A 12305-nucleotide genomic window follows, 5' to 3' on the forward strand; every position below is an offset into this window, starting at 1 on the left:
AGCACTGGCAGCCTAGTGGTAAGAAGCTGCACTGCAATCCTGAAGGTGGTTCAAATCCATCAGCTGCCCTTGGGAGAAGGATGGACAGTCTCTTCATGTGTGATTTACTGCATTTGAAAACCCACTGTAGGGTCAGCTGTGTGTCATTTCCAACTTAATAGCAGATGGCAACAACAATGTTCATACAAGGAAGTTCTGGTGGCTCCTTGTTGTTGCATACTGTAGAGTCTGAATTAACCCATCTGTGACCCTCTGGGAGGGGTTCAGAGACAGTTAATCTCACAATAGGAGAGTGCCCATTTTTCTCCCACAGAACAGCCAGTGGCCTTGAACTGAGTGCCTTTGGGATTGCAGTGCAGCTTCTTGCCACCAGGCCATTGCATTGTCAATGCATAGGTATGCCGTTTGTTCAAATCCACCTGTAGCTCCATAGGAGAAACATGAACAGTCTCCTTCTATGTAATTTACTGCCTCTGAAAACTCTTGGAGAGTCAGCTATGGGTCATTTCTGACTTAGTGATTCACGACAACAATCATGCTAAGGAAGTTCTGGTGGCCTAGGGGTAAGAATCTGTACCACAATCCCAAAGGCTATGGTTCAAATCCACCAGCTCCTCCATGGGAAGAGGGTGGACAGTCTCCTATCCTGCCTCTGAAAACTCACTGGAGAGTCAGCTATGATTGGTTTCTATTTGAAGGCATATGCAACAATATTGATGCTTGGGAACACTGGTGGCCTAGTGGGTAAAGAGTTGCACTGCCAACATGAAGGTATGCAGTTCAGATCCCCCACTTATGTGGGAAGAAGATGGGCAGTCTCCTCCTGTGTGATTTACAGCCTAGAACAACCCCCTGGAGGGTCAGGTATGTTTCAATTCTAACTCGACAATATATACCAACAGGAGTTCATACTGAGTAAAATTGAAGGGCTAGAAAAAGAGAAGAAGACTTTTGGTAAGTTGAGTTGACACAATAACTGTAACAATGGGTTTAAGCATGTCAGAGGTCTCAAGGATGACACAAGACAGGCACAACAACATACTTTAGATGAAATGTGAGATTGAGAAACATTAAGTGCCTTAGTTTATAAAACAACTACAACATATCATGTCACCCCAGTCAGAATAGCAAAATTTAACAGAACAGCAAGCAACAAATGCTGGCAAGGTTGTGGAGGAACTGGAACTCTTATTCACTGTTGGTGGAAGTGTAAAATGGTGCAACCACTGTGGAAGATGGTATGGCACTTTCTCAAAAAGTTGCATATAGAGATACCATTTGACCCCGCAATACCACTACTGGAAATATACCCCAAAGAGACCATAACTGACACCCAAGCAGATATAAGCACACCCATGTTTATTGCAGCTTTGTTCATGATAGCAAAGAGTTGGAAACAACCTAAGTGCCCATCAACAAACGAATGGATAGAGCAGCTGTGGTATATTCACACAATGGAATACTATGCTGCATTAAAAAAACAAGGAACTCATGCAATATTATTCAAAATGGGTGACCCTGGAGGACATTATGCTGAGTGAAATATCTCAGTCACAAAAGGACAAATACTCCATGGTACCACTGTTGTAAAATAGGACTGACATAGGGGTTGGGGGGAGACTGAGAAAGATGGGTTCAATAATGTTTACTGCATTGAAACAGATAAAGGAGGAAACTGTTTAATAAAGATATGTCATTCGGTATTTTTATCATGACGGGAGTCCAGAGCAAAGGCTGCATAGTGGAGTGGACCTGGGGGAGAGTTTGTAAAACAATTAAAGAATTTTTCTTTTACTTTTCAAAGAGGGTAGTGAACCAGGAGGGTGGGTTGGGAGGGGGGAAGAGTACAACAGTGAATGAATGGAAACCCAAAGTCTCTGTAAATTTTCTTTTTTTTTCTTTGTAAATTTTCATTAAAATTAATAATATTTTTAAAGTGCTTTAGTTTAAAGTCATTGTGTCAAATTGTGGTTTAATTTTCAATTTTTCAGTGTATTAGTCCAGTCCGAGTCTTTTAGTATGAAATTGAAGAATATGAAAAGTATTAGTACAGTGATTGTTCAAATGAAGTAGCTTGGTCATATGTCAGGGTTATTAAAGGGGAACTGAAAGAGAATATTCAAAGTATATTAAGCACCTTTGTATCATCCATTTCTAATTTCAATAAACACAATACATTTTTTCTGAAGACAACTTTCCTACTGGTCTCTCCTTCCACACTTCCCCCCAACAATTTTCTATGCAACAATAGGAATGTTTTTTCCTAGTGTTCAGTTTGTTTCTTTGCTTCTTAAAACTTTCAGATTTCCAAACAGTATATTTTTAAAACCAAGTCTTTAAAACTATCTCTGAGGGCGAGCTCTGGTGGCCTAGTGGCAAGAAGCTGCATTGCAATTGCGGAGGTACACGGTTCGAATCCACCAGATGCTCTGCTGGAGAAGGAGGAACAAACTCCTCCTGTGTCAGTCAGATCTGATTTGACGGTACACAAAAAAAAATAATGAAATAAAATAAAAAATTTTTAAAAAAACCCTATCTCTGAGACCCTATGTGATCTCTGCAGCCTCATCATTTTACATGTTACTATCTTTGCTCTAATAAGCATAGTCTTTTACTTAAACTCATCAAGCTTATTGCTGGTTTACCTAAGTTCTGCCTAAAATGTTTTTTCCTTTAATTTTACCATTCACATCTCAACTTAGATTTTCAGAGACTTTCCTTACTTCTCTAGTGAAAGCTGCCCCTCTATACTCACTTCATCCACCCTGTAAATTCTATTGTCCTACTTTCCAACTTTTTTAGTTATTCTTTTGTACTCACTTGAATATATTCTCATCTTGAAAGCTTGGAGTTGACCTGCTTTTTTATATGTCAACCAGAATAATTAACATATTATAGGTGCTCAAAAACTGTTTCTTTATACTCATGTGTATTATGGAGTCCTGGTGGCCTAGTGACAAGAAACTGTGCTGCAATCCAGAGGCAAGCAGTTCAAATCCACCAGCTGCTCCATAGGAGAAGGATGGGCCATCTTTTCCCATACGATTACCTGCCTCTGAAAACCTGCCAGAGGGTCAGTCAGCTATGGGTCAGTTCTGACTCTACGGTACTCAACAACCATAATAGTATATTAATCTATCATGATCATTTCATTTAAGATTGATTTTTATTCTTTTTTTGCTTTTTTCTTTTTATTTTTTATCATTATTTTATTCATTTTAATGAAAATTTACCGACTTTGGATTTCCATTCATTCATTGTTGCACTTTTCTCCCTGCCCACCCCTCCCTCCCAGTACACTCTTCTCTTGGAAAAGTAAAAGTTCCCCCATTGTTTTACTATCCCTCCCCCAAGGTCCCCTCCACTATGCAGCCTTCATTCTGAACTCCTGTCATGACAATAATACCTAATCACATATCCCTTTTAAACAGTTTTCTCCCTCATCTGTTTCAACGCATTATACATTATTTATCCGATATTTCTCAGCTTCCCCCCAACCCCGATGTCAGTCCTATTTTACAACAGTGAGTGGCACAATGCAGTGTTTGTCCCTTTTTGACTGAGATATTTCACTCAGCATAATGTCCTCCAGGGTCACCCATTTTGAATAATACTGCATGAGTTCCTTGTTTTTCAATGCAGTTAGTATTCCATTCTGTGAATATACACAGCTTCTCTATCCATTCGTTTGCTGATGGGCACTTAGGTTGTTTCCAACTCTTTGCTATCATGAACAAAGCCGTGATAAATATGGGTGTGCATATATCTTCTTGGATGTCTGTTATCGTCTCTTTGGGGTATATTCCCAGTAATAGAATTGCTGGATCAAATGGTATCTCTATTTGCAACTTTTTGAGAAAGTGCCATACCATCTTCCACAGTGGTTGCACCTTTTGATACTCCCACCAACAGTGAATAAGAGTTCCAGTTTCTCCACAACCTCGCCAACGTTTGTTGCTTGCTGTTCTGTTAAATTTTGCTATTCTTACTGAGATGAGATGATATCTCATAGTTGTTTTGATTTGCATCTCTCTTAGAGTTAGGGATTTTGAACATCATGTGCTTGTTGGCCATCTGAATGTCGTCCTTGGTGAAGTGTCTGTTCATATCCTGTGCCTATTTTTCAATTGGATTATTTACCTTTATCTTGTTGTGGTGCTCAGATATTTTATAAATTCTAGATATAAGTCCCTTATCTGACATGTCATTACCAAATACTTTTTCCCAGTCTGTGGCTTCCCTTTTTACCCTGTTGGAGAAGTTTGTGGATGTGCATAGGGATTGGATTTTTAGAAGGTCCCATTCATCTAATTTATCTTCTTCTCATTGTAGATTTTTCAGGATGTTTGGAAGACTGTTTATGTTGTGGATTAGGAATTCTAGAGTCCTTCCAAGCTTTTCTTTAATGAAGTTTATAATCCTTGGTTTTAGTCCTAGGTCCATGATTCACCTAAGAGTTGGTTTTTGTGTATGGAGTGAGGGGTGGATCGTGCTTGAGTCTTCTGCAGATAGTTTTCCAATTTTGCCAGCACCATTTGTTAAAAAGGTGTTGTTTCCTCACTTAACTGATTTCCTCTCCTTGTCAAAAATCAGTTGATCAAAGGCAGATGGGCTGATTTCCGGGTTCTCAATTCTATTCCATTGATCTATGTGTCTGTCATTGTACCAGTACCATGCTGTCTTAACCACCACGGCAGTGTAATAGGATTTTAAATCAGGGAGTGAGATGCCTCCTACCTTGTTTATATTTTTAAGGAGTGATTTGCTTATTTGGGGCTTCTTTCTATTCCAAATGAAACTGGAGATTGCATTTTCCATTTTGTTGAAGAATGGGATTGGTATTTGTATTGAGATTGCATTGAATGTGTAAATAGCCTTTGGTAGTATTGCCATTTTCACAATATTGAGTCTTCCTATCCATGTGCAAGGGATATTCTTCCACTTCTCCAGGCCTCTTTTTGTTTCTTGTAGTAATGTTTTATAATTTTCTTTGAATAGATCCTTTGTGCTTCTGGTTTGATTTACTCCCAAATATTGACACCACCAAAATAGAAAAGTATAGGCTAATGTCTCTTGTGAACAAAGATGCAGAAATCCTGAATAACATACTGGCCAATAGAATTCACCCATACATCAAAGAAACAATTTACCAAGACCAAGTGGGATTCCTAACAGGTATGCAAGGATGGTTCAATATAAAGAAAACAGTTAGTGTAATTCATCACATTAACAAAGCAGAGAAAAAGAACCACATGATCCTATCAATTGATGCAGAAAAGGCCTTTGACAAGATCCAACACCCTTTCCTGATTAAAACACTCAACAAAATAGGTTTAGAGGGGAATTTCTTCAACATAGTAAAAAGTACTTATGCAAACCCGAGAGCCAACATTGTTCTCAATGGAGAGAGGTTAAAGGCATTCCCTTTAAGAATAGGAACTAGGCAAGGATGCCCACCATCACCTCTCTTATTCAATATTGTATTGGAAGTCTTAGAGATAGCAATAAGACAAGAGAAGGAAATAAGAGGTATCCAAATTGGCAAAGAAGAGGTAGAATTATCTCTCTATGCAGATGATAATAATAGTATACCTAGAAACCCCTAAAGACTCAGCAAGAAAACTATTGGACATAGTTAACCAATTCAGCAAAGTAGTAGGATACAAGATCAGTATACAAAAATCAGTTGGATTTCTGTACTGTGACAAAGAGAACACGGAGCCAGAAGTAAGAAAAACAATACCCTTCACAATAGCGAATCACAAGATTTTTATTCTTAAATAATTCTTAAAAGGATGTCTTTTTAGTTGAGATTATTTTGATTTATAAATACGATGGTGAAATTGCTCCCTGTTCTCCAAAAATACTGTATAATAAAGTTTTAATGTGGATTCTCTAGAATAGTTATATTTGCTTTATAACATTCTGCATATGCTTTCAGAATCTTTTTTGCACTTGTGTTTATGTATTTTTTTGGATTGTGTTTGTTTCAGTTTTTGTTTTATTGTATTGGTTTGCATACAAAATTTGTATGCATTGTGTTTCACTGCTTCATTCATATTGTTTGATACAATCATTCCCATACATTGTTTTTTATAGAATTAATTGCCATTGATCTATACTCATCATTACTCTCTTTTCAGGTCCCAGCTGAATTTTTGCCATTTATTTCACCCACTCTAAGCCTCTCTAATTCCTCCCTTCCCCCCTTGGATATTTTACTAATTAGCATTCTATTTTTACGATAATGGTCTTATTCTGTATTTTTTAACTCTTCATTTTCCAATGGTATAAAAATAAACAAAAATAAAGGGAATAAAAACTTACATAGTTCTTTCTTTAAGCGAAACAATGTTTTCTTACTTGAAATTTACTAAAGTAATCCTCTGCAGCCTTCAGTTTTTTGGATTGAGAGACTAGATAAAATATACTTAAAATCTTATCTTTTAATTGAATAATTAATAATAACAACAAAGATATTTCATCCTATTATCAGTTTCTGCTGTTTTGGAGTATAAAAATGTATCCATATATCATCCCAGATTTTTTTTTTATCCATCACCAGCTCTGCTCTCAGCAATTTCTACTTTTACTCACAACTTTAGATTAATTGAACAATTTTAAATCCAGAAGAATGACAAATAAATCTTCCTGAGATTGATGATATAAACATGTGATAACATATAACTGTAATTGTGTTACTTTATACATTAAAAAAAGTGTTAAATTATAATTTTCCCCTTGATTTTAGAAACTTTTTATTCTTAATTGAAGGCTACTTAAAATCATTCAAAACATGATTTAGAAATGAGTAAATTAACAGTTCCAAGCTATCATTTTAAAAATTTATGCAATTTTCTGTTTACCTCTTCTTTTTTTCACATGCTTCTCCCTGTCTTTTTAACCTAATACTATTCAGGATTATTCCAATAAATTTAATGGGATCAGAAAAGAATTGGCCAGAAAGGAGGTAAGACTAAATTCTTGAGAGGAATTTATTCTTAGATCCTAGTCAACGATGAAGAAAGTGTATGTACATTTAAATATCAAAGCTGCTTTACTAAATTTAATTTCTGTTATCATCATTTGTATTTTTAGCTCTCATAATAGTATATGGACTCACAACAAAAGTTATTTGAATAATCCAGCTCAATTTATATATTTAATTCTACTTTTTATTGTAATTATAAAAGAACAATTTTTCTTTGTTAACAGATGATTAAGAAAGCCATTAATAATGTCAGAAGAATGACTTCTCATCCAACTCTTCCTTATTGTAAGTTGATAATAATGAGCATTTAGATTCCTTTTAGTCTTAGGTGTGATCATTTTAGTTTAGGTTGAAACATAATATTTATTACATTATTATTTTGTAGAAAATATTTACTATTAAATAAAACATTCATCAAAATTTGGGAGGGAGGTATAGAACATTTTTGTTGAATTAATAAAAACTTAATGCAGTGTTTGCTTAGCATTTTACAACATTATTTCTAAGCTCACATGTCTCTTTTTTTTTCCAAGTTAGATTTCTTAAACAATTTGCAGTTACAGCAGATAGTTCCAGTAATAGGATGACTGTAATGTTTTATTACATAAACCATAATTATTTGCCTATTTATTGCCTTTGTTATAAGTGCCTTCATTAGAAATCCTTAAGCAATGTAAACTGTAAAGCACTGAGAGAATAGCCAAAAAGTTGGCAGTTCAAATCCACCCAAAGACACAGAAAGAAAGGCCTATTGATCTAATTCTGAAAGGTCATAGCCATTGAAAACCCCTGGAGTTCTATTTTGAAACACACAGGGTAACTATGAATAAGAATCTTTATGATGGCAACTTTCTCATTTAGTATAATCACTTTATTTATTTTAACTGTTTAGTCTGTTTACTTTTATCAGATCCATTAATAATCATAGAAAATGGTTGTTAATAGTATTAGTTGTTGTTGTCGTTGTTGTTGTTATGTGCCATCAAGTCACTTGCAACCCATAACAACCCTATGTACAGTAGCCCTGAAACCTGCTCTATTCTGTGCCATCTTTATTGTCTTTGACACACCTACTCTCACTACCCCAGTCACTGAATCAATCCTTCTCATCTAGGGTCTTTCTTTCTTATGCTGTCCCTCCAGCCTCCCAAGCATGACATCCCTCTCCAAGGACTGGTCCTCTTTGCAACATATCCAAAGTTTGTCACATAAAGCCTCAGAATCCTTACCTTCAAGGAGCAGCTTGGTCTCACCCTCTCCAGGACAATCTTATCTGTTCTCCTGGTAGTCCATGGTATATTCAATGTTTTTCTTCAGCACCATAGCTTAAAGGCATCAATTCTCTTTCTGTCATCCCTAGTCATTGCCCAGCTCTGATGCATAGCAAGTAATTACACACACTATGGCCTGGATCTGGTGCACCTTAGTCTCCAGAATGACATTGATGCTCTTCAGTACTCTGGAGAGGTCCCTAATAGCAGACTTTCCCATTGCAGTTATTCTTTTAATTTCCTGGCTGCTGGTACCAAGAGTGTTGATTGTGGGCCAAGCAAACTAAAGCTGTTAACAATCTCAGTCTCTTCACCATCTATCATAAGGCTGCCAATTGGCCCAATAGTGAAAATCTTTGTTTTCTTGATGTTGAGCTTCAATCCATATTGAAGGCTACAGTACTAGACCTTCTGCACTTCAGGTCCTTCTCAGATTTAGTAAGCAGGGTTGTGTCATCTGCTTTTGGAACTTGTTGATGACTCTTCCTCCAATCCTAACACTTATCCTCATAGAGGGCAGCCTCCCAGATGATCTGTTCTGCATAAGGATTGAAAACATATGGAGTTGGGACACAGAATGATAGATTCTATACATCAGTGATTTAGTTATTGCAAATACTTTTTATAAGAAACACAAACGCAGGCTATACATTTGGACTTCACCTGATGGTACGCATAGAAATCAAATCAGTTACATCTGTGAAAAGAATCACTGGAGAAACTAAATAGCAGCTGTGAAAACTAGACCAGATGCTGATTGTGGAGCAGACCACCAGCTACTCATATACAAGTTCAAGCTGAAGTTGAAGAAAATGAAATCACATCCACAGGAACCAAAATTTGACCTTAACATCTATCGCACTCAAATTTCAAAACCTTCTCTGGAACAGATTGGACGCCTTAAACACCACTGAGCGAAGCCCAAGTGAGCTGTGGGAGGATATTTAGAATATCATCCAGGAAGAGTGCAGAAGGTCATTACAAAGACGGAGGAGGAAGAAACGACCAAGATGGGTGTCAGGAGAGACTCTAAATATTGCGCTAGAGGGCCAAGAAGCCAAAATAAAGGCAAGAAATCAAGAAATTAAGGAGCTGAACAGAAGATTTCAAAGGGCAGCATGAGATGTCAAAGTAAAATATTCTAATAAAATGTACAGAGAGCTAGAATCAGAAAATCTAAAGGATTGTACTCACTCAGCATTTCTTAAGCTGAAGGAACTTAAGAGCAAATTCAAGTCTTGAGTTGCAATATTTGAGGATGCTTTGGGCATAAGAAATCTGGAGGACAACCAACTGACCAACTGACTGAAAGAGATCCATATTTGTTCCCATTCTAAAGAAAAGTGACCCAACAGAGTGCAGAAATTAATCGAACAATATCCTTAATATCACATGCAAGCAAGATTCTGCTAAAAATTATCAAGAAATAACTAGAGCATTATGTCAGAAGTGCAGTTTGGGTTTAGTAGAGGCTGTGGTGGTGGTGGTGATGGTGGTTGTTATTATGTACTGCTGAGTCACTTGCAACTCATAGAGACCTATGTACAACAGCCCTAAACCCTGCTCTATCTTATACCAATCTTATTGTCTCTGACACACCTATCCCTAACTCAGTTACTGAATCAGTCCATTTCATTGAGGGTCTTTCTCTCCAGCGCTGTTCCTCCACCCTCCCAAAAATGATATGCCTCTCCAAAGACTGGTCCCACCTTGCAGCATGTCCAAAGTATGTCAGATGAAGCTTCAGAATCCTTGCCTCCAAGGAGCAGCCTAGTTTAACCCTCTCCAGTATGTTCAATCTCTTAGCAGTCCATGGTATATTCAATACTCTTCTTTAATACCACAGCAAAAAGGTGTGGCACTGGGGATATTATAGCTAATGTTAGATGGATCTTGGCTCAAAGCAGAGAGTACCAGAGGTATGTCCATCTGTTTTTCATTGACTATGCAAAGGCATTTGACTATATGGATTACAACAAGCTGTGGCTAACTCTTAGAAGAATGGAAATCCCAGAACATTTGATTGTGCTTATGCAAAACCTATTCTTGAACCAGGAGGCAGTCATCAGAACAGAGCAAGAAAACACTGCATGGTACAGGAAATCAGGAAAGGTGTATGCCAGGGATATGTACTTATCTCTTTTAGTAGTAAGCCCTTATATTCTGAGGCAGGTTATTTTTATTTTCTGTTAATCTTTCTATTTTAAAAATTTATTTCCATTTAGCAGTAAACTTAATGGGAGATTTATTTGAAGTATTAAAATGGCAAAAAAAATAAAAACAACATTTTAAAATTAATTTGTGGGTTAGAATCAATACTTATATTACCATGTGAATATTTTGAGTTGTAGTTTTTATCAATTTGTCCTGTCACATAGTGACAAAAGTAGTATATGTTAATTAAATTGGAGCTATATTCTCCAATTTAATAACCTGTAAATAATCTTTGCCTCCTTTTATCTAGGGAAATTGAGAAAAAATAATGTTCTTTCTAGTTATCACACATTCTGTAAACATCATTGTCAAAGTTCATACCAATGTCTTAACAGTTGGGTTCAATAAAACTGTATATTCAAAATGAAGAAATTAATGCCTGGGACTTAGAAGTAAAAGGTTAGTCTATTTTCACTGCATTGCATTTATTGAACATTAAAATTGTAACTTATTCATGCCCAGCACAGGGCTGGAGCTGCCCACAATTTGCATGAGAGGAAAAGATACTGGAAGGACCATAGGAGAATGACTTAATTGGCGTCCCTTTATGAGCATGTGGAAGATGAAACCTTCACTCCTTTCCCACCTCCAGGCTTTCCAGAGAGAAGAGATAAACAAGCTGAACTTGATGAGTACAAAGAATACCTGTTCCCGTGCCTCCAGTTAAAAGGAACATACCCAAACTGGATGCTCAGAGGCTGAAGACTTGAAAAACTAATCATTGGGCACATAGTCTTTTCCCTAAACAACAATTTGAGGATTTTGTTGACAGAATTGAATACTTGGGAAATAAAAAGAAGTTCAGATCTGTTTAAAACTAATTTGACTTGATCTCTCTATTACACATGAAGATTTTGTCAACAGTAATAATGAAATAGTAGAAAATAATGGTCTTGGTGTAAGGGCTGCTGAATTAGATCCCTTTTGACAAGCTTATCTGCAACTGAGAAGTTTGCTCCTGAGTCAGTTAGAAACTTAACAGAAGAGCAGCAACTGAGAATTGAGAGACTTAAACAACTGCCCTTGGATAGAAAGCAGGTACACACACCTTCTGCTTACCAGTCACTCTCAAGGAAATGATTTGCTAATGGATACACCCAGAGCACAAACAATTGGAGAAGTTAATCCGAGTGAAGATCAAAAAAAAAAGAGGAGTCAAGTAGATTACATGAAGACATTCTAGAAATCTACATAATGATGTCAATACTGCAAATGTAGAGGTGGTTCAAATTAGAGAAAACACAACTGGACCAATCTTTTCCAAATTTCAACAGTAACTTTATGCTATACTGAGAATTGATTTTGAATAGGCCTCAACTAAGAGAAAAGGGAAAAAAAGAAAAATAATTTCTAAAAAGAAAATACATTCAGAGGGTTTAGATGCGACCAGGGTGTTGCTTTTTTGTATTGCAAACCCAGAAAGATAAGTTAATTCTTGAAGAAAATTACCTTGAGCTTGTATCAAATTCAGCTGCTTTGATTTAGCAAACTACAGCAGTTAAAAACAGGATTCTGAAAATTGTTGAATGTCCCCCAAAAAAGGAACTGTTCAGCAGGCTGATGAATAATTTCTAGGCATTTTCCAGCTATACAAATGAGGCCAAATGAGTCCTAAGATGCATCTGATTCTTCCAATACAAATCTTCTCATTTGATTTTTTTATTCTTATTTATTAATAAGCCCCATGGACTGACAAAAGAACAAACATATCACTTAAGAGGGTGCAACCAAGGAGGCATCTCACTCCCTGACTTAAAATCCTACTACACTGCCGTGGTAGTCAAGACAGCATGGTACTGGTACAATGACAGACACATAGATCAATGGAA

At 36.6% G+C, this 12305-nt stretch overlaps 1 protein-coding gene and 1 pseudogene across 1 annotated transcript in view; both read left to right on the top strand.

Annotated features, from left to right (window-relative positions):
- The window catches only part of DMXL1 (Dmx-like 1), a 207688-nt gene that overhangs the window by 161424 nt on the left and 33959 nt on the right, over positions 1-12305 (top strand). The window contains exon 37 of the mRNA XM_006885987.1: positions 7216-7276. Coding sequence (XP_006886049.1) covers positions 7216-7276 — 61 coding nt within the window. The remainder of the gene's footprint in view (positions 1-7215; positions 7277-12305) is intronic.
- LOC102858740 lies at positions 11202-11694 on the top strand (annotated as a pseudogene).

This window comes from Elephantulus edwardii, unplaced genomic scaffold, assembly GCF_000299155.1.
Source record: "Elephantulus edwardii isolate Elephantulus edwardi_28Jun2011 unplaced genomic scaffold, EleEdw1.0 scaffold00046, whole genome shotgun sequence".
Lineage (NCBI taxonomy): Eukaryota > Metazoa > Chordata > Mammalia > Macroscelidea > Macroscelididae > Elephantulus > Elephantulus edwardii.